The 25,683-nt window shown below is 39.1% G+C and overlaps 2 protein-coding genes across 2 annotated transcripts in view; one reads left to right on the top strand and one right to left on the bottom strand.

Moving 5' to 3' along the window:
• Positions 1-21,509, bottom strand: part of LOC139704679 (transport and Golgi organization protein 1 homolog) — a 53,430-nt gene extending 31,921 nt beyond the window's left edge. The window contains exons 1-3 of the mRNA XM_071607745.1: positions 21,294-21,509; positions 19,437-19,486; positions 5,855-5,977 (exon numbers count right to left, since the gene is read on the bottom strand). The gene's annotated coding sequence lies outside the window, so the exon portion shown is untranslated. The remainder of the gene's footprint in view (positions 1-5,854; positions 5,978-19,436; positions 19,487-21,293) is intronic.
• Positions 20,272-24,963, top strand: LOC139704603 (basic salivary proline-rich protein 2-like). Its single transcript, XM_071607397.1, has 6 exons — positions 20,272-20,277; positions 22,077-22,595; positions 22,666-22,965; positions 23,548-24,235; positions 24,298-24,453; positions 24,536-24,963. The coding sequence occupies exons 1-6, from the start codon at positions 20,272-20,274 to the stop codon at positions 24,961-24,963; spliced, it is 2,097 nt and encodes a 698-aa protein (XP_071463498.1).
• Positions 24,964-25,683: the final 720 nt, after the last annotated feature.

The following is a 25,683-nucleotide window of genomic DNA, read 5'->3' as shown; positions in this document are numbered from 1 at the left end:
TGTTTCCAAGATAGTTCAGCAAAAAGCTGTACACAGCTCAAGAATATTTAAAAGAATACAAAATATCCAATACTCAACAAGGTAAATTCACAATATTTGGAATCCAATAAAAATGTATGAGGCATGCAGAGAGGTAGGAAAATATAACCCATGTGTAAAAGAAAATTAATAGAAATGATCATTAATTACACTGTGATAGAGTTATTATACAAGGACATTAATACAGTTGTATACCATATGTTCAAGATGCTATGGAAAAGCATAAGCATTTAAAGGAGAAAAAAGAAGATATAAAAATGTCTAATTCAAGCTCAGATAAAACAATGGCTAAGGTGAAAATTACACTGAATGAGATTAACAGCAGATTCGACATTGAAGAAGTCAATATCGGCAAACTGAATATGCAGTGATAAAGACTCTCCAAAATCAAACACGGAGAAAGAGACTGAACTGAACAGAGCATCAGTATGCACAGCTTCAACCAGTCCAATATATGTGTTATGCTAGTTCCAAAAAGTGATGAGAAAAACACATTTGAAGAAATAATAAATAAAAATGTTCTATATCTGATGAACACTCAGATTCAAAAAGCTCAATAAATAAGAAAAATGATAAAGATAACACAAATATACACTAAATGCTTAAAACCAGTGCTAAGAAAAAAATTGAAAAGCATCTACAGAAATCAGATAGCATTATGTACAAAGGAGTGAAAGTAAAATGTCAAAATTCATTCAAGAACCATGCAAACCAGAAAACAGTACATCAGCATTTTCAAGTTCTGAAAGAAAAAAAACACTGACATCCTAGAATTGCATTCCAAATGAAAATATATTTCAAAATGATGTAGTCTTTAATGCAAAAGAATAAGTTAAACGCTACCCCACATAAAAATTACCTCAAAATGGACCACAGACATAAATGTAAGAACTCAAAATGGACAACACATATATATGTAAGAACCAAAACTAAATGTAAGAAAGCATAGGTAAATCTTGGAGTAGACAATGACTTTGTAGTTAAGACACCAAAGGCCCAAGCACCAAAAGAAAAAATAATAAAGTAATGAACTTCATCAAATTTAAAACTTTTAAAGGCTACCATCGAAGAAAGTGAAAACACAATCATAGAAGAAAATATTTACAATTCATGTAGTTAGAATATAACTACCTAGAATATATAAGCAATTCTTATTGTTCAATATGAAAAGACAAATGGCAAGAAATTAGAATAGACATTTCTCCAAAGAAAATAGGCAAAAGCCAATAAGCAAATGAAAGGATACCCAGCACCATTAGGGAAATGTACAACCTCAGTGAGATACTACTTCACATCTATTAAGATGGTTATAATAAAAAAGATAATAAGAAGTTGGCAAGGATGTGACTCAATGGGATCCCTCACACACTACTGGTAGGAATAGACTACAGACCTAAATGTAGCAGCTAAACCTATACAACTTCTGGAAGAAAATATAAAAAGCTGTTTGGCAGAGACTTTTAAAACTAACTAGCTCTCTCAGTGGTGGTATGCCCCTGAGTTCAATCCCCAGTACCAAAAACAACAACAACAAACTTTGTCTATTCTATATTCATTGTTATGGAAATGGAAAGATAAGCTGACAGACTAGGACAAAGTATTGGCAAAACATATATCTCTCAAGAGAATGATATCTAGGATATACAAATGATTTTTGCATCTTATTAATAAGAAAAATGACCCAATTTGAAAAGATGGGCAGAAGATTTTTTTCTTCACCAAAGTAGACACAAATATGGTGAATGTGCACATGAAAGGATATCCAACATAAGTTGAAATGTAAATCAAAACTGCAATGTTATTACACATACAGTAAGATGGACAAAATTTAAGACTGATCATAACAAATGTTGACAAAGATGAAGACTATGGTATCTCTCTTAGAACTGCAGAGTATAACATGTAGTACAAACAATGGCACAAACTGTTAGAAAACTGTTTGGCAGTTGCTTTAAAAATTAAATCACATCTGTCGAGATATTTACTCCAGAGAAATAAAAGCATACATCCACACTGAGACTTGTGCACAACTATTCATGGTGGTTTTATTTGTAATAGTCAAAAAATCCCCAATGTTGGACTGTGGGAACATGTCTGTCTTACATGCCTCAGAACCCTTATACTCATATTAAACATATAGTAGGCATCTGATTACTAACTATTCCATGAATGTAGAGATTGATTTTTTTTACTGTTAATAGAGCTTCTCTTTTATTAAATATAACAGACAAAAGAAAATCACGTATAGCACAATGAATTATCACAAAGTAAACATATCCACTAAACCCTAACCCAGGTCAAGAAATTGGACATCAAATGCACCTTCATGAGCCCTCTCTCATTGCTCCCCTAATTATTCCCTCCGCTCCCCCAGAGTTAGGCAGTATTTTAACTTCTAATAACAAGGATTAGTTTTGCCTGTTTTGTTACTTTATACAGTGCAATCATACACATGTGTTCTTCGGTGTGTGGCTTTTTTAGCTCCATATGTATTTTTATAAGACTTATCGAAGTTGTTGAATGTGAATGTACTTCTTATTTTCATTGCTTAATAATTTTCCACTGTATAAATATAACCTGGTTTACTTAAAAAAAATCCCCAATGTATATCAATAGGAAAATAGATAATAAATTTTGGAAACATACTTAGCAAGAATAAAGAACTATTGATAATAGCAAAAACAGGGAGATTCTGAATGAAATAAACTAGACAAAAAGTAATACGCATTGAAAATTCTTTTTTTTTTGTACTCCCTAGTACAAATATCCAGGGGTGCTCTACTGCTGAGCTACATCCCCAGCCCTTTTATTTTATTTATTCATTTATTATTAATTTTTTTTTTGCTATCAGAGATGGAACTCTTGGGAACTCAACCACTGAGCCACAGCCCCAGCCCTCGTTTGTATTTTATTTAGAGATAGGTCCCACTGAGTTACTCAGGGCCTCATTAAATTACTAAGGTTGGCTTTGAACCCCCAATTCTCCTGTTTCACCATTCTGAGCCGCTGGGATTACAGGTGTGTGCCACCATGCCCAGTTTAGTTTTTAATTTTGAAACAGAGTCTGGCTCAGTTCCCCAAGTTTACCTCAAACTTGCGATCCTCCAGCCTCAGCCTCCTGAATATCTGGGATTACAGACACTGCCACCACCTCCCAGCAGATTCAGTTATATTTAAAGGTAGAAAGTTATAAACCAGGTGAATCCTAGTAAAGGTCTTAATAAAAAAATAATAAAAATAAAAGCACTATGCTTGGTCACAATATGGTAAGTCAGAAAATGACAACAAATATCCATTTTCTGTCAGGTTGACCAGAACAGTATCATTTCTCAATGGATTTCAAAGGGTCTCCTTCCTTCTTTCCCTGCCCTCCCTTCCTTCCTCTCTGAGTTTTGGCGTGTGTGTGTGTGTGTGTGTACATCATCTTCTGTGCCAGTGTAAGAGGTTTAGGCAATGGATCAACCTTTACACCTGTGCCTAAGGACCCCAATCTTGGATCTATCTCCAAGGGTGGAGGTGATTCTAGCTCCTCATTATAATCTCGAGAGTGGGAACTCCTAAAAAAATAAATAGGTCTTTCTTGGTAACACCAGTTTCCTCCTTGGTAAGAGTTAGTGTAATGGGAGGGTGGCAAGGGCCCTACCCTGCCGCAAAATAAATGCTAAAATGTATTTTGGTACAAATTGTAAACATTAAAGAGTTAAATGTAAGAGATGAGTCTTGGGATTTGAGCTAGACCTGGGTAAGTACATAGGATTCAGATTCTAAAAAGAGAATAAAAGGCAAGTGAATTAAACAGCAGAAGAAAGACTCAGCAGAAAGAAGTATGTTTAAAGGACAGTAAGGACACCTCATTTTGCTAAGAGGAAAGGATTCTATAAAGGAAGACATATTTGTGTGCTTAGGTCAGATTATGAAATTCCTTGAAAATCAAGCATAAGGATTTAGACTTAATTGAATAAAAATGCAGAAAGTATTAGACTTTAAGTAAAGGGATCATATAACTTAAGTGGAATTTAAACAAGTATCTTGTCCTTAAATCCAGGGAAGATGGAGGTTTAGGCTGGGCATGACCAGTAGGGCTGAGCCATTCCCCACAATTAAAAAGTCATGTCGAAGTGTACTGTACTAATGGAAGTGAGTCATATACAAGGCAAGGTCTTCTGCCAGCATCTACTGTTTGTCTAGCCCTGACAAATATTATTCCACTTTCAACTGTACAAAGAAAGAAACTCAAACATCTGAAATTGCCACTAATATATGGCATGTATATGAGTTCCTGTTTCTGGTTCTGCCTAATTTACCTTGGCATTCTTTCTATGGAGGTCAAATATTTGGTGTGTTGAAATAAATGCAGAACAGATATTGGGGACATGTGGCCTGTACATCTCAGTTTCCACAGTGCACTGTTGGGCTTTATCCATTTAGTTTTCAGAAATATAAATTACTTCCTTACCGGAACAACAGCAGAAGTAAGGAATATAGCCAAAAGGATTGTAGTAAGAGTCAAAAGTCTAATTGTGTGACTATAGGCAAATCATTAAATTTTCTGAGTCTCAGATATTTCATCTATACAAATATGGGTCAAAGTTAAAAATTTTATAGTTCATTTTTTAAGAAGAAAATGAGATAATATATGAAAGATTGCCCATTTATGTGGTTTAAATAATTATACAGCAAAATCCTGGCTGTTACAGCCAATATAGACAATTGACAAAGCAACAAAAGTCTTGGCAATAAATGCTTTCATCACTAAGGAGACATTTTTAGATAGTGCCTACTCTGGAAACTGTCCTCTTCTCACTGAAACAAAGTAAGGCTGATAACATCCTCCCAAAGTGTGCTTGGAAGATCACAAGCACCTCTTGGAGGAGACAGGGAGAGTGGAGGAGAAAATATGTTCTTCGGGATAACATATAGTCTACCAGAGCATACATTGAAGCAAAGCAAGCCCTCCTGAATCTTCAGCATTTTAATTGATGCATGCAGTATAAAATTAGAAACAGGGGCTGGGGATGTGGCTCAAGTGGTAGTGTGCTCGCCTGGCATGCGTGCGGCCCGGGTTCGATCCTCAACATCACATACAAACAAAGATGTTTTGTCGGCCTAAAAAACTAAACAATAAATATTAAAATTTCTCTCTCTCTTTCTCTCTCTCCTCTATCTCTCTCTCTCTCTTTAAAAAAATAAAATAAAATTAGAAACAGGACCATAATCACTATTATGAAGACTATACTCAGTGGGGGACACTGAACAAACATACATGGGAAAGTAAGTTCTCTGCGATTAGTATGAAAGCTCAGCCTTACCCAAATGCACATGAAATTTGAAATGGTTTGGAATACATAAGAGGACCAGTGAATGACATCAAACCCAAATGATGAAATAGAGAATCTGAACATGATCTTTCTCTTATTTCTCACTGATCCCTTAGAACCACCAATAGAAATATAATATTAACTCTACATGTAAATTAAATTTTCTAGAAGTCATATTTTAAAAAGACAGACGAGCTTCATTTAATAATGCATTTTACATAATTCAATATATTCAAAATGTCATTCTTTTAACTTGTAATCAAAATAAAAATATAACTGTTATTTTACATTCTTCACAATAAGTCTTTGATATCTGACTTATGGCACATCTCAGTTCAAACTGGGCACATTTAAAGACAGTCACAGCATAAGAAAGTAGGGATTGTAAATTAACACTAGGCCATACCATATACTTGCACTTATTTTAAAGAAAAGTCAAGTTTAAAAGTATGTGTTAGGTTTTAAAATATTTTTGGCCAACCTCTCTTGGTACTTACGCAGAAGTGAGAAAAGATGATTGAAGGTATCTCAACATCCCTCTTTTTTTTTTTTCACTGAGAGGTTAAGATTTCTGTTGCAATAGCTAAGGATTGCATTGTCATTTCAGATGAATCTCAAGTCTGTAATCAAAAAGTGTAAGTCATCATTAGGTTCCTATACTTGTCATTCTTTTATTATTTTTCATTGTTATCTTAAATATATTTACTTCTTGACAAACATAAAGAAATAAAGAATTATATTTAAATGGATAATAAAACAATTTGATTGCATAAAATCCCTTTTCGTTTTAGGTAGACCTACTGGTACAAACAAGTCACCTGGGTGGTCTATTTTTCTTTGGTAACAGGGATTAAACTCAAGGGCTCTAGACCACTGAGCCACATCTCCAGCCCTACATTGTATTTTATTTAGAGATAGGGTCTCACTGAATTGTTTAGGGCCTTACTTTTGCTGAGGCTGGCTTTGAACTCACGATCCTCCTGCCTCAGCCTCCAGAGCCACTGGGATTACAGGCATGCAGCACTGCACCAGGCACCTGCTCTGTTCTCTTACTTAACTGCAACTGTGTTTTCCTTGCAGTTAAGTAAGAGACCTTGGTAGATGGCTTCTTTGCACCAGGGTTTCTTGATAGAACTCTATTGGTACTTTGGTTTGGACTGTTCCTACTAGCTGAAGGTTATATACTATCCATGGGCCTGGCCAAAAAATGTTAGTAGTTTCCTCAGTCATGGTGAAACAACAACAAAATGCCCCCAGGCATTTCTAAACTTCTCTTGAAAGACTAGAATCACTCTCCCAGTTTGAGAGTCACTGCTTGAAACTTTAGTTAAACTCTGATCATTTAACAAAGCACCTTTAGTTGTAAGTATCCTATATTTTGTAGTTTGCAAGTATTCTGTATTTTGTAATTTCTCTTATCAGCTAAAAAGAAAGGATTATAAAATCAACATTTAAGGCCCGGTTTCATGATGCACACTGTAATCCCAGTGGCTCTGGAGGCTGAGGCAGGAGGATCTTGAGTTCAAAGTCACCCTCAGCAATTTAGCAAGGCCTTAAGTAATTTATGGATTCCCTATCTCAAAATAAAAAAAAAAAAAAAAATGTAAAAAAGGGCTGGTGATGTGGATCAGTGGTTAAGCACCTAGATTCAATCCCCTGTGCCCATCCTCCACAAATCAACATTTTAAAAACCAGAAGCACTAAAACATCAAAAAAACCCAAAGGCCCTTGTAAACACAACTGACTTTGCTTCAAAGGTTTTTTGCTTTTTGTTTTCCACTTCAAGTTAACACTACCTTTAAAAAAAAATCACATTTTTGAATTTATTTTTTCTGACCTCTACGAGGGACCTTACATTTTTCTACTTCCCTTTCCAAGACTATTTCCTCTTTTGCACTGTGTAATCTTAAATTTAAATCTGAATTAGTTGCATTGATTTTCCTTTGTGTTAATAGTCAAATTATGATACAATCTGAATTATTGAAATGCATATGGAGGGGTTTCTTTTCTTATTTTTAATGAAAACTCACGTTTTTATAGGTGGAGACTTAATATGTAGAGTCATCAGCATGATAATTGTAATTAAATAAACACAAATCAGTTCATGCTAGCTGATTTCATTTACCATTATAATCAGCTTTCTCCTCTATAAAACAGCACAATTAGTCCTAAATTGACATTCACTAATTGTATATTAGAGTTTCAAGGAAAACAATGAAGAGTTAGTGACTATCATAATGATTGAGATGTGTTTTGACATCATTAATTATTATTATTTTTAAGATGGGGGTCTTGGTATGTTGCCTAACCTGATCTCCAACTCCTGGACTCAAGCAATCCTCCTGGCTTGGTCTTCTGAGTAGTTAGGACTACAAGTCACCAAACCAGCCTAGTAATTATTGTTTAGTAGATCTCTTTTTGGACACTAAAATCACTACTAATATGATTGTATATGTTTGAAATTGATTTTATGAGCAACATAAAGATTTGATGCAATTCCCATCAAATTACCCATGAATTGGTGTGAATATAATTTGTATACAACCAGAGATATGAAAAATTGTGCTCTATATATGTAATATGAATTGTAATGCATTCTATTGTCATATATAAATTTAAAATAATAATAATAATAATAAATTTCATTTTTCCAGAACTAGAAAAAATAGTCCTGAAACCCATTTGGAAGAATAAAATATTCAAAATAGCCAAAGCAATTATAAGTCAATAAAGCAAGCTGGAGGCATCATCACAATACCTGACTTCAAATTATACTACAAAGCTATTGAAATAACCACTGCAAGTCTCTGTCATAAAACCAGATACATAGACCAATGGGAAAGAAGAGAAGACACAGAAAAAGATCCAACACAGTTAACAGTCATCTGATCCTTGACAAAGGTGCCAAAAACATATTGGGAGAAAAGACAGGCTTTTAAACAAATGGTGCCAGGAAAATTGGTTATCCATATGTAGACAAATACGACTAGACCCTGTACAAACTTGAAAGAGATCAAAAGCCCAGGAATTAGACCAGAAACTATGCAAATCCTTGGAAGAAAATATAGGTTTGAGACTCTAGCATATAGGTACAGGCAATGACTTTCGTATTAGAATTCCTAAAGCTCAGAAAATAATGACAAGAGTTAATAAACAGAATGGCATCAAATTAAAAAGCTTCTGCACAGCAAAGGAAACAAATAGTAACATGAAGAAAGAACCTACGGAATGGGAGAAAATATTTGCTAACTACTCTTTTTTTTTTAAAGAGAGAGAGAGAATTTTTTAATATTTATTTTTTAGTTTTCGGTGGACACAACATCTTTGTTTGTATGTGGTGCTGAGGATCGAACCTGGACTGCATGCATGCCAGGCAAGCGCGCTACTGCTTGAGCCACATCCCCAGCCCTGCCAACTGCTCTTTTGACACAGGATTAATATCCAGACTATATAAGAAACTTTAAAAAACTTAACACCAAAACCTCAAATAACCTAGCTTAATTGGGCAAATGAATTAAACAGACATTTCTCAAAAGAAGAAATAAAAATGGACAACAAATCTATGAAAATGTTCAACATCATTAGCAATTAGGGAGATGCAAATCAAAACTACAGTGAGCTTTTATCTCTAGTCAGAATAGCAGGCATCAAGAATATGAACGATATGGGGCTGGGGTTGTGGCTCAGCAGCAGATCGCTTGTCTAGCACGTGCAAGGCCCTGGGTTCGATCCTCAGCACCACATTAAAATAAATAAATAAAAATAAAGGTATTGTGTCCAACTACTTAAAAAAATATTAATAATAAATGCTAGAAGAATGTGGAAAAGAAGGGACACTTTTTTCTCTGTTGATAGGACTGTAAATGAATATAACCACTATTGAAATCAGTATGGAGGTTCCTCAAAAGACTAGGCAGGAAACCACCATATAACCCAGCTATACAACTACTCAATGTTTATCCTAAAGAATTAAAGTCATAATACTAGAGTAGTACATGCATACCCATGTTTATAGCAGCACAATTCACAGTTGCCAAACTATGGAACCAAACTAGGTGCTTATCAAGGATGAATAAATAAAGAAAATGTGGCATATACACAGAATGGAGCTTCATTCAGCCATAAAGGTGAATTATGTCATTTGCTGGAAAACGGATGAAACTTGAGAACACTCTGTTACACAAAATAAGCTAAACTCATAAGGTCAAGGGAGCATATGTTTTCTCTCGTATGTAGAAGCAAGAGAGGAAAAAGGAAAAGAAAAGTGAAAATCAAAAGATCAGTAGAGTGTAGGAAAGGGACCAGGAGAGGGAGGAGTGAAGGGAAAATACTGGGGAATGATATTGGCCAAACTGTAGTGTTATATTGTGCATGTGGAAATATGTAACGACAAATACTGCCATGATTTACGACTGTAATGTATCAACAAAAAAATGGAAAAAATAAAAGAAAGCAAACAAAAAGAACAAAATTGCCTTCATGTATGTATGTATATATACAGCCTAGCCAAACATCTGTTGTGAGCATAAACATTAATTAATACTCTGGAACAGTGATGAGCAAATCATAGCTGTCAGCCTGACACTGTTTTTTTTTTTTTTTCATTATTCTCTTTATTGCTTTTTTCTCTTTCTTTCTTTCCTCCCTCCCTCCCTCCCTCGCTTGCTTCCTTCCTTCCTTAAGTAATCTTCCTGCCTCAGCTTTCTGAGTAGTTGCAAGCACACCAAGGTGTCCAACAATAACACTTGCTTTTGTAAACAAAGTTTTATTAGAACACAGAAGCTTATATTATTTACCCACAGTCTAGGCTGTTTTTGTGCTACACTGGCACTTGAGTAGCAATGAAGACTTGCCTACAAAGTCTGATATATTTATTATCAGTCTCTTTTCAGGAAAAGTTTGTTGATCCCTGATTAGATTATAGATTAAAGTCAGCAGAATAAATACATAAACATTTCTTTTCTTACAACTAAAATTGGCTGTATGAAATGAGATAAATGATCTGTTAGTTGCCAAGATAAATGTCTCTTCCCTATAGAAAGTGTGTATTCAGGACTAGAAATCTTGGCACTGTGTCATGTCAAATGTAGGAAAAAAACTGGCAGCTCATTTTGATGAGACTTAAGAAATTTATTTTCCAGGGCATTTTGAGGTCTAAACTTTGTAGATAATACAGGGAAGAACATTTTAATCTGCAAATAGATTATGTTCATTATTATTTTGTAATCATTTCACAACTATCATATAATATTAAAGCATCATAACAGACTGCCTATTGGATTGTAATAACTTTTATGACTCTAGCCATTAACTTGTATTTTTCTAGTTATTGTAGACCCATACTTTTAAGCTAGTGCTATTGGTAAAATATATGATTATTTAAGTCTGATTGCCTTACTGATTTTGACCAGTTTATTTTTCAGATATCCATTTTGGGGTTTACTCTTTCAATTAATTTTGGGTCCCATGGGCAATGAAATTGTTGTTGAGTATGTAAGATGTTGCAGTTTCTATGTAAGTTCAACTAAGTGTCTCTACCACTATTGATGGGCAAGGATATAAGTAATTTAGTACTTTTACTTGAAACTATTATAGATCTACTGTACTGGATTTGTTTTCCTGACACAAAAGAGTATAAAACTAGAAACACTAAACATTTTCAGGTATTAATTTCAGACATGACTGTAGGCCTGGTGCACAAAACACACTTAATTAGGGGGATGAAGCTCAAGTAAGATGGTGGTCATACTGAGTTAAGGAGAAAATTATCAAAGTGCAAGATTATCATAGTGGTTGGAATTTTGTGGACAAGAATGTCTGAGCTATGTATGGTGTGTGCAATGTGATTATGTGTGTGTGTGTGTTAGAGAGAGAATACTAAAAGCCTGGAGGAAATTCATTTTTGATATGAATGTACCAGATGAGACTCTTTAAGGCTTAGCAGAGTTTGACTGCTATAAAGGAGACTGAAGATGATGCTAAATGGCAATGTTGGAAGAAATTAGGTTTCCAGCAGAGTCAGGTTGCAGCAGCTTCACTAGTATATCAGGTACTTAATTAAGAGTTCAGAAATAAGCCTTAGCAAAAACAACCACACACAAAAGAGTAAAGGGAAAATGGTAGACCTAAATTTGAAACCAAAATTGATTCATGCTAAAAATGTATGTGGCAGCCGGAAAGGAAAAAGGAAAAGAAAGGTGTGTGTGTGTGAAAGGAATCTCACGACAATCAAAGGGAGATCAGTAGAATAGAGGAAAGGGATCAGGGGAGAGAGGAAAGCAGGTAAAAGAGAAATACTCGAGAAAGATATTGGCTAAGTTTTATCACTATATTGTACATATGTATGAAAACATAACAACAAATCCCACCATTATGTACAAGTATAATGCACCATGAAATATGGAAAAAAAGAAAAATACCAAACCTAGCCAGGCGCGGTGGAATATGCCTATAATCCCAGTGACTGGGGTGGATGAAGCAAGAGGATCACGAGCTCAAAGCCAGCCTTAGTAAATCGAGGTGCTAAAGCAGCTCAGCAAGACCCTGTCTCTCAGTAAAATACAAAATAGGTCTGGGGATGTGGCTCAGTAATTGAGTACCCTGAGTTCAATCTCTGGTACCAAATAATAATAATAATAATAGTAATAATAATAATAATAATAATACCAAATCTAATATGATCAAAACAATTTACCAGTAATTAGCCTGCATGACACATAAAACAGAATATCCTTTATAGGAAGACAACATAATCCAGACTTCCTATGATGTGTCATCTATAAATGACCAGAATATAATTAAAAATTTTTTTTTTGGTACCAGGGATTGAACCCAGGGGTGCTTAACCATTGAGCCACAACCTCAGCCCTTTTTTTGCATTTTATTTAGATACAGGGTCTCATTGAGTTGCTAACTGCATCCCTTAGTTGCGGAGGCTAGCTTTGAACTCTTGATCCTCCTGCCTTAGCCTCCTGAGTCGCTGGGATTATAGGCATGTAGAATATCATTAAATTTTGCCAGAATGCAAAGAAGATAGAAAAATGAGAACAACAAGAGAAAATATCACATATAAAAAAAGTTCCGTGAGCTGACCCAGATGTTAGGATTAGCAGAAAAAAAATTTAAATAGTTTTTATAACTAATTTCAAGGAGTTAAAGAAAAGCTTAATCATAATGAATAAGTAGATATGGGTGTCACTATATAAATGAAAAATTTCTTTTAAAAGAAATAAAAAGTATAGTATTTGAAATGAAAAATTCATGAAACAAATCTATCATCAGATTGTATAGTGCAAAAACAACAAAAAGTTAACTTGGAGATAGACCAATAAAAATTATCTGGTCTAAAAATCAGAAAGAAAAAAATAGAGACGTGGTTACTATCAGTACAAAGTGACCTAACATACATATAATTAGATTTCTAAAAGAATAGAGGCATAAGTTGTACAGAAAAAAATATTTAAGATAATGATGGCTAAAATTATCCCAAATTAACAAAAAAGATGTTAACAGATTTAGGAAACTCAGTGGATACTAAGGTTAGTTACAAAGCAAATCACATCTAGATGCATCAGAGTCAACTGTAAATAATCAATTAGGAGGAAAAAGGTCTTGAAGGCAATTAGAAAAAAGTGGTGTGTTATGCATTGGTAAAAATGACTAAAATAATAGCTGACTTCTTATCAGAAATGAGAGGTTAAAGTTAATGGAAAGGTTTAAGGTGCTAGAAGACAAAAACTGCTAATCCAGGATAAATACTCTTCAAAACTGAAAGCAGAATAGACATTTTCAAATAAATAAAAAGTAAGAAAATTCAATACCAATAGATCTCTACTATGAACAATGCTAAAAGAACCTCTTCAGGATAAAAGGAGATGATCCACCAGCTAGAAACAGATGCACTGTGTGTTTTAGTTCACTGTGTAATAAACTTAATGATTTAAAATAAAAATTCTTTGTTATTTCTCCTTATTCTATAATTTGGCATTACATAACCTGATGGGTCCTTTGCTCTAGGTATTTATTACTGCTTATGTGGTTTCCTTTAGCAGGGATTGTTTAACCAAAGGTAGAACTGACAAAATAGCTTCGTTTACATGTCTGCTAGCTCAACTGGTTGGGTCAGGCTTTTCTCCTCAAATGCTTTTAGTCATTCAGTCATTCTAAAATTTTTTATTTGTTGATTGGATTCCTAGAGGATAAAAGTAGAAGGTATACACCTTCCCAAGGTGTTAGGTCTAGGATTGGCATGGCATCACTTTCACCAAAAATATATTTTGTTCATTAAAACAAGACAAAATACCAGCCCAGACTCAGCAGGTAGGAAAATAGATATTACTTCATAATGAGAGAAGCAACATGATACAGGAATGTGAAGAATTTGGGGTAGATATTTTTAAAGACAATGCACCATAAACAGAAATGAAAAGTACTAGAAATAGTAAAATGTAGGTAAATATAAAAGGCAATATGTATACATATTTATTCTTTTAATTTCTTGGAAACATGACTAAGGTAAAAAATGTATACAGCTGTAATATGTATGATGACAAAGCACAAAAGACTTGGGGAGATGTGAGAAAGTATCACAATTTTTTAAACTATGAAAACTGTGATAAATTAAAGAATGCATTTCATAATTCCTGGAAACATTGCTAAAACAATAATGTAAAGCAATACAGCTAAAAGCAAATGGATAAGTTAAATAAAATTTAATTTTTATTTAATGTAATTTTATTTAATTACATTAAATAAAAATATGAATAGAACGAAAACAAGAAATAGATAATAGATAAAAATACATCATGAATAGTAAGCCAATAAGAATGCAGAGGCTATACTAACATCAGATGAATTTAAATTCAAGATAAAGAGTTTTATAAGAAATAAGAAAGACATTTCATAATACCATAATGTGTTTTTTAAGAACACAGAAACATGACACCATACAACCAAACATTTATATGCCCCAAATATATGAAAGCTGACAAAACTGAAGAGACAAATCCATACTTTGAATTTTTAACACCCTTTTAATAACTGATAGTAACACTATTAAAAAATCACTAATGATACAAGAGTCTGAACAAAACTATCAACCATCTTAACCTTATTGACATTGACAGACAATACCCAACAACTCCAGAATATATATTCTTTTCTAGTCCTCATGGAAATTTGCAAGATAGGTTATATTCTTGGCAAAATAATCAGTTTCAAAAAATTTTAAATATTGAATTTCAGTTTGTTTTCTGATCACAGTAGAAATAAATGGGGTATTCTTTAATAAAACTGGTCATTAAATAAAAGCCCTGCAAATCATCAATAAACAGTATTTTAGTTGTCTATTGCTATATTTTTTAAAATTCCAAAATTTAGTAGCTTTAAAAAAATAACCATTTGCCGGGAGTGGTGGTGCACACCTGTAATTCCAGTGGCTCAGGAGGCTGAGGTAGGAGGATGGCGAGTTCAAAGCCAGCCTCAGTAATGGCGAGGCACTAAGCAACTCAGTGACACACTGTCTCTAAATAAAATACAAAATGGGGCTAGGGATGTGGCTCAGTGGTCGAGAGCCTCTGAATTCAATCCCCACTACCAAACAAACAACCATTTTATTTCTCATAATTTTGTAAGTCAAGACTTTAACCAAGGTTCTGCTCTAGTGTCACCTAGGCTCACTCATACAGCGAACGCCTGATTTAGACTACAAGGTCTGAAATGGCTTTTTATGTCCCGAACTAAGGTGCTGACTGTTGGCTTCATGTAGTCTCCCTTTCCATGTGGTCTTTCATATGTCAGGGGCTTTCTTCATATGGACTCTCCCTCCAGCAAGATAGCCTGGGCTTCTTTACAGTGTGGCACAGGGTACCAAAGAGAAGAAAAAATGAGTTTGTGCCTTTAAAGGATACAGTCAGTCCTTCCTCAAGTCTCAATCTTGGGTAGGATCTTGGTCCATGCATTTTGGGGGAATTTATAGTTGGATGACATTTTAATCTACATTACTATGTGAAATGTCTTTGTTTTTATGATTTCATTTTTGCTACATTGTTTCTTTTCCATACAATTAACTACAATATAGGATAACCTATTAATGATAACGTCTCTTCAATTGGTTGTGTGAAGCTTGCTCTATAGTAATTTATACAGAAAGGACTCATGGGAATAATATTCTCTAAATGACAATTTCCTGATTTAAAAACATATAATTTGTAGCCAGTACAACAGTGCATGCCTATAATCCTAGCTACTCAGGAGGTTGAGGTAGGAGAATGGTAAGTTTGAGGAGAGCCTGGGCAACTTGGTGAGACTCTGTCTCAAGAAAAACAAAAACAAAACAAACATTAAATGAAACTGCAGATGTAGCTCAGTGGTAGAGCACTTCTCAGTTCAATCCTCAGTGCTGGGGGAGGGGGGGAAGGTCATTCATCACCATACTAAGATACTCCTTAGAGAAAAGTAATTGCAAGAACATTGTTCTCCTCCCTTGGGATGTGTTTGTTTTTTTTTTTTTTTCTAGATTGGAATCTAGAAAGACTTTTGTGTGCTTTGTGCTCTCATTATGGTTATGTGGCTCTTTAAATCTTGTTCATGCAATTGGATGTAATATCATAGATTTTTTTTTTTTTTTTTGGTGGTGCTGGGGATTGAACCCAGAGCCTTGTGCATAGGAGGCAAGTACTCTTCCAACTGAGCTATATCCCCAACCCCAGTGGATTTTTTTTTTCCTTTAGAGGGGAATCTCTTCAACACATTTTGTGCCAGATTGTACTTGAGAAAGGGAAGTGATATGTACAGCATGGAACGATATTAGTTTCTAATTTTCCCATTTTTTTACCTTTTTAAAAAATGTATTTATTTTTAATTCTAATTTGTTATATATGACAGCAGAATGCATTACAATTCATATTACACATATGGAACACAATTTTTCATATCTCTGGTTGTACACAAAGTATAGTCACATCAGTTGTGCCTTTTTTTATTAAGAGAGAGAGAATTTTTTAATATTTATTTTTTAGTTCTCCGCGGACACAACATCTTTGTTTTTGTATGTGGTGCTGAGGATATAACCTGGGGACCAGGTATGCCAGGCGAGTATGCTACCGCTTGAGCCACATCCCCAGCCCCTAGTTGTGTCTTTATATGTGTACTTAGGGTAATGATGGTAATCTCATTCCACTGTCTTTTCTATCTACTATTTAGATGTGTTTGAGAACTTCAAGAAAAACTCTTCCCTATTTTCATGAGAGCATGAATTTTTAGCCATACAAAATCTGTCCTGATGGGTTTTCGTTATATTTTTATACCTCATGAAAAGGGAAGAAATTAAATTAATTAATTAAAACAAAAGATGGGATTTAAGATAAATCTCCCTAGTACAAGTAATTCTGGTTTTCCTATATCTCATCCAACATTTTCCTGAATGTACCCAGATACACTTAACATTTCTTCCCTGAGGGATAATTAACACTGTCACATACTTTGACAAGTTTATACATACATACATACATACACACACACACACACACACACACACACACCCCGTACCAAAAGCCATAATTAAATAATTGCACCTGGAAGTAGCAAGCATAAGGTTTCAAAGGTCTCATGCAATATTAACCCACAAATTCTAAATGTACTTATGATTGTGGAATCCCATTTTTAATTACAACATAAATTAACAAATCTAAATAATACAACTACCATAAAGCTAAAATTCTCATTTATGCAGCTATGAGTTAAAAGAAATATAATACCACAATCTATTGCATTTTCTGGCATGAAAGCAAAAACAATACAAATTTAGGCTTTTCTATCAAAATTACAAGAACTAACCTTCTACCCAGAAGAATCCAAAGACACACAAAAGCATCTGCATTATTTTACATATGAGGTATATGGAAAAAAGTGTCTCCCCAAAGTAGTAAGAAACAACTTCTGATTTCCTAAGAAACTTGTATTTTACATTTGTTTTTTTCCTGAATCACTTACGCAGCCACAAAGAAACTCAGATATTAAAGAACTAGAGAAGTTAAAAGATGTCCTTTTCAATAGCCAACAGTCACCAAAGACTGTGACAAAAGAAAATAGATATAAGTATTCCATGTTACTATGCACAAGCAAGCCCAAAGTTTTACTGCTTCACTAGTTAAATCACTAAATGTTAAGCATTATTTCATGAACTTAAATGAAATCTGGTATATAAAGAGAAAAAATACGCGATAAGTGAAACTTACTTTCTATTTCACAGAAATATTATTATTATTTTAGATTATTTTACTCCATCTAAAATAATCCTGTGACCTTGTGGAAACAGTCCTGGGTTAAACACTTAAAGTACATTCCTTTACCAAATGTACCAGTACATTACTGCTCTGAAAGCATTCAATATGTCTACTATGTTCTCTAGATGTATATTCATACACTGGTTTAAGCCATTTGCAGAAAATCAACAGAAACCCTTAAAAACGTTTGACCTGACATGCAACTTTAAGACATGTGAGTTTTAAACTGACAGATCTTTACATCTTTCGTAATGGAAATTATCAGAATATACTCTGAAAGTTAAGTGATTCTTCCACAGAGCAAATTTAACTTGACCTCCTAAATGGTACAAATTTGACACACCATTTAGAAGGCTAAAAGAAATACTGATTTACTTCTTCTCTAAAGCAATACTGTTCAACGAAATTATAATGCAAGTTACACACGTAATTTTGAATTTTCTAATATCTATGCTAAAACGATAAAAAATACAATTTTTAAAACACTTACTAAACATGCCAAATATTATTTCAAGATGTAATAAATATCATTAAAATATTTATTCTTTTACAAATTGTACTAAGTTTTCAAAATCCAGTATGCATTTCACACTTTCAGCATATCATATTTTCAACTAACCACAACAACCTGGTCCATAGTCAGAATGTGGCTAGTGGCTACACTATTGAGCAGTATACTTTTTAAGTAATATTTTGAGATCTGACATACCACTCTGTTTATAATTAGTTCACATTCATGTCTCCTTTTTAAACTGAAATGGCTGCGACTACAAATATAAGCAAAACTGTTAATTCACTGGATAAATCAGGATCAGATCCCCCTTATCTGGGGATGTGGTTAACACACACAATAAGTAGCAAACGGATTATTCCTTATTATGTCTCAAGTAGACTTCAGAGATGGTGCTGATCAACATGAGCAAACACAATTTGTACCAAAAACACAGGTTAAACACCAAAACATTTTTATATCAAATCATAGCACTGCCTTAATTCTAGCATCCCTTCCCCTCTCATTCTTGAGCACATACTTCTATGCAATTTATTTATAATATTGCTCTCTAAATTTGATAAATTTTGTCAACCATACAGTCACCATTAAAAAATAAACAGAACACTATATAAGACACAAATGAAAAAAATCAACCAGCTACTTTTAATACAATTTGTCAACCAATCTTAAATTCTGAGTTCCACTGAATTTGATTCTTCTCACAATTCCAATTAATTTACTGCTAAGAATTTTCCCAAGTCATTAGGATATTTGCTTAAAATGTAAATAATTCCAACTATGTGTTTTCTAGAAAATAACAACTACAACCATAGCTTAGCACATAAAATTTGTCCTTTAGGCAAGTTACTGAATAAATCAAACAGAAACAACTATACTCCTGTTTAATGCTTTTACATTTTGTAACACCATATTCAAAAATTTCTAAATTTGGAAAATCAGTTCAGATTGCACACAAGCACTAACTTGAAAACTTAAAACCTTACAGGTTTCTACAAAATACTTGTGAATAAATGTATTCCACAGAAAAATCAACACCACTCAAATCTCAGCAAGAAGCACAAGATCAGTATATTCATAAGTACAGAATATATGATACATGCTAAAGAGTATTTTCTCCTAATTTAACTTAATTCACCTAGGCAATTTTTGTTTAAAGAACTTGCAAAGCTTTAAGGAAGTAAACATAGCCTTTTCTGCTGCACATACATACAAGGATAATACATTAATCTCCTGATATCGTTCCACAATTTAGAAATCAAAATAACAAAATTTGTTTCTTACCTGCAGTTAGGAGAGGATTAAGGGTTATTTCAGCTAGCTCCTTCTGAATTCTGTTAGTGAAATAGGAACAGACAAAAAGGATTTGAGACAGTCTACAGAATAACCAGAAAATCAGAATGCCCTCTACCATCATGCAGGTAAATGCAAGGCTGGTTTTGCCTTCAGTAATGCTAACATGGCTGCTTCCTCTTTGTTCTCAGAGGCATAATCCAAACTCCTTAACAGAAAATTTCAGCTTTTTTCTCACTTGCTACTGTAAATAGGTAAGTCATTTACACCTGATTTGAGAAAGTCCTCCACTACTACTCAACAAAAGGATATAAAATCTATTTTAAAACTCTTTTTACCAAAGAAATTCTCTTTTCAAGCTTATATGCAAACGAGACAAAACAGAAGGAGGAAAAGCACTAGAATATTTTTGACAATGACTTCAATCCACTTTTAGTGTGGTAAAAATTACAAAGCTATTGCAAGAGCACATTAATAGTTTTGTCAATATTTTATCTGTTTTAAAAAAAGTTTAAAATTTACAAATACCTTTACCAATGAAAAACTTCCAAGGACTATTTTAGCAATCTTACTTAACCATTTCTTTTCTCTGATCTTAGGTACAGCCCGTAAATGTAAATTTCATACTCTTGGAGGAAAGAGGGCCTTGAGGTAAGGGGAAAAAGAGCATTTCTCTGATTTTCTTGAAACTTAAAATGTTTTCAAAAGTTGTTTATTGTTCTCTCCACAAGATTACAACACACTGAGAAGAATTTTAAAGTATTTCAAAGACTGCTGCTATTCAATATAATATTCTCAAGTTCATTAATGTTTGATTAATGGCGCAATGACGGTGAAAATGTATAGAAAAATAAGAACATGAATAAAATGCAATAATTGATCAGTTTTTATATTTTCTTTTTCTTTTAGTTGTGATCAATGAAAAACAACAAAACATCAACATTAGGTAATGCTATAGGTACATTTTATGTTTGATACAAGAGTTCTAACAACAAAACATCAACATTAGGTAATGCTATAGGTACATTTTATGTTTGATACAAGAGTTCTACTCAATACAACCACTATCACTAATGGAGTCCCATTGATGGATTTTTTTGCCATCATAGAAAATAAAAGTCAGCAGGAAACAAATAATCTTTCACTTACAACCAACAAAATGTTTTTTCCTGCTGTTGTTTTTCACTACTATGTCAAGAACATCCATGAGTTTTAAAGATGTGCAAAGTTTTAACAGCAAAGTGACTCCTGAGATTGTTAATGGCTACTTTTCAGTTTTATTTGTTCTCACAAGAACAAGGAGGGATAACTATAACTACAAAAAAATTATACCTATTATGAAGGATTTAAAGACTTGTTTGTAAAACTAAGCAAATTTAAAATCTGCTTTCAAAAAAAGCCAAGGCCTGACATTCAACATTTTTTAGCAAATATAAACTTTTTTGATCATTTCCTTTCATGAAAAGTGACACATTTCCTTTTATGAAGCTGCCACCACAGATGCCTGGACTGACACCCACGTGGACACGTGCTAATTTCACTCAAGAGTATAACTCACAAAAGGAAACATCCCCAATGTACCATCTAATTCAGTTTCACAAATTTTCCTGGCCAACTCCTTAAACTGTCAGGATGAGAATTCAGTCTCTAGGACTCTTCCTGAAATTACCAAAGTACAGAATAAGTTTGCTTAGAAGCATAATTTTAGTGAGGACGTTTTCATGTCCCCTAAAGGATGACAATTCATTCAAGTACAAATAAAATTGGTCATGAAGTATTTCTGGAGTATTGTTCTTGATGTAAAAATAAAAGCATCCAATTGCTTGGAAGACAACCTGACAATGTTACCTTTTAGCACTAGTGGATAACTTAGCAGTGGTTTTGCTAGAGAGTTTGGTGCTCTTCTTGTGCTGGGTGGCAGAAGGTTCTTTCTTCATGATCTTCAGGCTCTGGAGCAGCAGGGTCTTCCTGGTCCGCCTTTGAACTGCCACTGCTGGTGCTGGGGCTGTCATCATCGGACATTTGCTTATCACTGGCCATTTGATGAAGTTACCACTTGGAAAACTGTTTTAAAGAGAAAAGAGCAGAGGGAAGAAATGTTAATCTAAGAAATCAATCAACAGCTTTTCCTTATCTTAATATCATTCCCAAATTGTATCTCTATAAAAAGTCTTCAAAAGTGTTCACATTTATTGTATGAAAATATTACTGGGGATAGGATGAATCTTACAATGCCAGCTCTCAGGGATTGTCCGAAATCACCCACTCACATTTTTCTCCATTCCTTGGATAATCTATCAATTGTCTACTTTCTCAGAAGGCATGAAAAAGATTTGCCGGGGAACTGAAGGCAAGGAGTATTAACAACATAACTGTAAATAACAGTTTCATAAACAACATTTATGAAATGTTTCATAAATAACATTTATGAAAAAATGTTACAAAGTCACTACACGTCTAAATATTCACAGACTGACATGGGTCAGAGCTACCAAATTCCCTTTCCCAGAGGAAAACATACCCTGTTAATCGCTCATATGCTTATTTAAGGTGAACATTCCTCTTCTATGCATGAAAAACCTTTAAAAAGAACACTGGGAAATTTAAAACTCAACTAACAAGCTGCTCTAGCCTTTTCCACGGCCAGCAGTGAAGATTCATCCAGCCGCCATCATAGGAAAAGCAGAATCCAACCTGCACTTTCGGCAAAGCTCCCCACATCACGAAGGTTCCTTGCTCAATCTTTACATCACGGGGGACATTTTATCCAAAATTAACGAAAAGAAGGGTAAAAGCCCGAGGAAAAACAACAAAGCCCCAAGAACTGCAACAAATGTCTCTGCCCTCATAGGCCAGCGGCTGCTGCTGCCAGCGACCACGCAGCTCCGCTGCCCTTTGTGGGGAGGGCCGCCCACGGACAGCTCGGCGCCCCAGCCGCCAAGCAATAGGAGCAGCCAAAAGGACCCTCAGCTCCCGGACACCGGGTGGTGCGGAGCACAGCGTGAACGTAGCTGCCGCCGCCGCTGCCCTAACTGCCCCCCCACACGGACCCCAGCCCCACCGCCTTACCTCGCGGCGGGAATGAAGCTGCCGCCGCCACCGCCCCGGCTGAAGCCCACGCGGACACCATCCCCGCTGCCCTACTTCCTGGCGGGAACGAAGCTACCGCCGCCGCTAACACAGCCCTAGCTGCCCCCAAAGCCGACCTCACTCCCGGCAGGAACGAGGCAGAGGCAGGAACCAGGTCGCGGAAGGAACCAGGCCACGGCAGGAACCAGGCCACGGCAGGAACGAGGCCACCGAAATCACCGCCGCTGCCACCCTGGCTGCCACCACCACGCCGACGCGGACCCCGAAGCCGACCCCCACCCACCCCGCCGACCCCGAAGCCGACCCCCCGCCCACCCCGCCGACCCCGAAGCCGACCCCCCGCCCACCCCGCCGACCCCGAAGCCGACCCCCCGCCGACCCCGCCCCCCGCCGACCCCGCCCCCCGCCGACCCCGCCCCCCGCCGACCCCGCCCCCCGCCGACCCCGCCCCCCGCCGACCCCGCCCCCCGCCGACCCCGCCCCCCGCCGACCCCGCCCCCCGCCGACCCCGCCCCCCGCCGACCCCGCCCCCCGCCGACCCCGCCCCCCGCCGACCCCGCCCCCCGCCGACCCCGCCCCCCGCCGACCCCGCCCCCCGCCGACCCCGCCCCCCGCCGACCCCGCCCCCCGCCGACCCCCCCCCCCGCCGACCCCCCCCTCCCGCGGACGCCGACCCCCCCCCACGCCGACCCCCCCCACGCCGACCCCCCCCCGCCGACCCCCGCCGACGCCCCCCTCCCGCCGCTGCCTTACCTCGCGGGAATAACAAAGCGGCCTCCGCCGGGAACGAGGCCGAGGCTGCCACCCCCACGCCGACCCCCACGCCCCTGCTGCCTTACCTCGAAGCAGCTGGGGATGTGGCTCAAGTGGTAGTGTGCTCGCCTAGAAAGCGTGCGGCCTAGGTTCGATCCCAGCACCACATACAAAGATGTTGTGTCCGCCGAAAAAACTAAAAAATAAATACTAAAATTATCTCTTAAAAAAAAAAAAAGAATGAAGCGGCTGCAGCCAGGTACGAGGCCGAGGCCGCCACCCTGGCTACCACGCCCACGCCGAGCCCCCCCCCGCCGACCTCCCCCCCCGCCGAGCCCCCCCCCGCCGACCTCCCCCCCGCCGACCTCCCCCCACTCCCGCCGACCCCGCCCCCCGCCGACCCCCCTCCCGCCGACCCCGACGCCGACCCCCACCACCCCAAGCCGACCCCCCCCTCGCTGCTGCCTTACCTCGCGGGAATAACGAAGGGCCGCGGCCCGGAACGAGGCCAAGGCCGGCACCCTGGCTGCCCCCCCCAGCCGACCCCCCCCCCCACGCCTTACCTCGCGGTAATAACAAAGCGGCCACGGCCGGGAACGAGGCCGAGGCCGCCACCCTGCCACCCCCCCGCCGACCACCCCCCCGCCGACCCCCCTCCCGCCGACGCCGACCCCCCCCCCGCGCCGCTGCCTTACCTCGCGGGAATAACGAAGCGGCCGCGGCCGGGAATGAGGCCGAGGCCACCACCCTGACTGCCACCCGCACGCCGACCCCCAACCCCCCGCCTCTGCCTTACCTCGCGGAAATAACGAAGCGGCGAACGAGGGCGCGGCCGCCGGGAACGAGGCCGAGGTTGCCGCAACCACCCTGGCTGCCGAACCCCCCCCCCACGCCGCTGCCTTACCTCGCGGGAATAACGAAGGGCCGCAGCCGGGAACGAGGCCGAGGCCGCCACCCTGACTGCCACCCACACGCCGACCCTAAACCCCCGCCTCTGCCTTACCTCTAGGAAATAACAAAGCGGCGAACGAGGGCGCGGAGAACGAGGGCGCCGAGAACGAGGGCGCCGAGAACGAGGGCGCCGAGAACGAGGGCGCCGCGGCCGGGAACGAGGCCGAGGCTGCCGCAGCCACCCTGGCTGCCACCCCCACGCCGACGCCGACCTGCCCCCCGCCGACCCCAACGCCGACCCCCCCCCCGCCGACGCCAACCCCCCACCACCCCAAGCCGACCCCCCCCACCCCAAGCCGACCGCCCCCCGCCGACCCCCCCCCCCCCCCGCCGCTGCCTTACCTCACCTCGCGGGAATAACGAAGCGGCCACGGCCGGGATCGAGGCCGAGACCCTGGCTGCCACCCTGACTGCCACCCCACGCCGACACCCCCCCGCCGACCCCCTCCCGCCGACGCCGACCCCGACGCCGACCCCCCCTGCCGCTGCCTTACCTCGCAGGAATAACGAAGCGGCCGCGGCCGGGAACGAGGCCGAGGCCGCCACCCTGGCTGCCATCCCCACGCCGACCCCGACGCCGACCCGCCCCCCGCCGACCCCGCCCCCAGCCGACGCCGACGGCAACGCCGACCCCCACCCCACCAAGCCGACCCCCCCGCCCCCCGCCCCCCCCCGCGTGGCTTGGTGGATGGAGCCCAGGAATCATGGGCTAGGCGAGCGCTGACCCGCGCCCAGGCCCATCCAAGTTCACGAGCATCCAGCACCTAGCACTTGCTCCTGACCACACTGCCCAGGGTCCTCGACACAGGAGCTGACCACTGTGTTGCTGTCGCTGATTTTTTTGCTTTTTCTTGGTCCTGGGATCCAGCCCAGGGCCGCGTGCACTGAGCCACCCCGGTCCCCATGCCCACTCCATCTGCTAGCCAGTCTCCTGCCACAGGAGGGAGACCCAAGTTAACCAGCTGCAAGGACGAAGGCTAATTTGGGCTCACAGGTTCCTGGACTTGGTCCAGGGTCCCCAGGCCTCCTGTTTGAGCCTGCGGGACAGCACCATGGCAGAGCCCCCTTTTGTCACACCTCATGCTCCCGCCAGGGCCACTATGCCCTTTGAAAGCACATCCCCAAGGACAGTCCTCTCACTAGCACCAACTCCCAGTAGTGCCCCAGAACGGCCACCGAGCCCTTAGGACATGGGCCTCTGGGGGCTTCTAAGATCCATGCTGGCTGGGCACAGTGGTATGGCTTGTCATCCCAGTGGCTCTGGAGGCTGAGGCTGGAGGATCGCAAATTGGAGGCCAGCCTCAGCAACATCGAGGCCCTAAGCAACTCAGGGAGACCCTGTCTCTAAATAAAATCCAAAACAGGGCTGGGGATGGGACTCAGGGGTCGAGGGCCCCTGGGTTCAATTCTGACCCCGTTTTCCCGAGTCTCCGCAGCACCTTCC

Source organism: Marmota flaviventris, chromosome 2, assembly GCF_047511675.1.
Source record: "Marmota flaviventris isolate mMarFla1 chromosome 2, mMarFla1.hap1, whole genome shotgun sequence".
Classification (NCBI taxonomy): Eukaryota; Metazoa; Chordata; class Mammalia; order Rodentia; family Sciuridae; genus Marmota; species Marmota flaviventris.
This window is presented reverse-complemented; position numbering and strand designations above follow the sequence as displayed.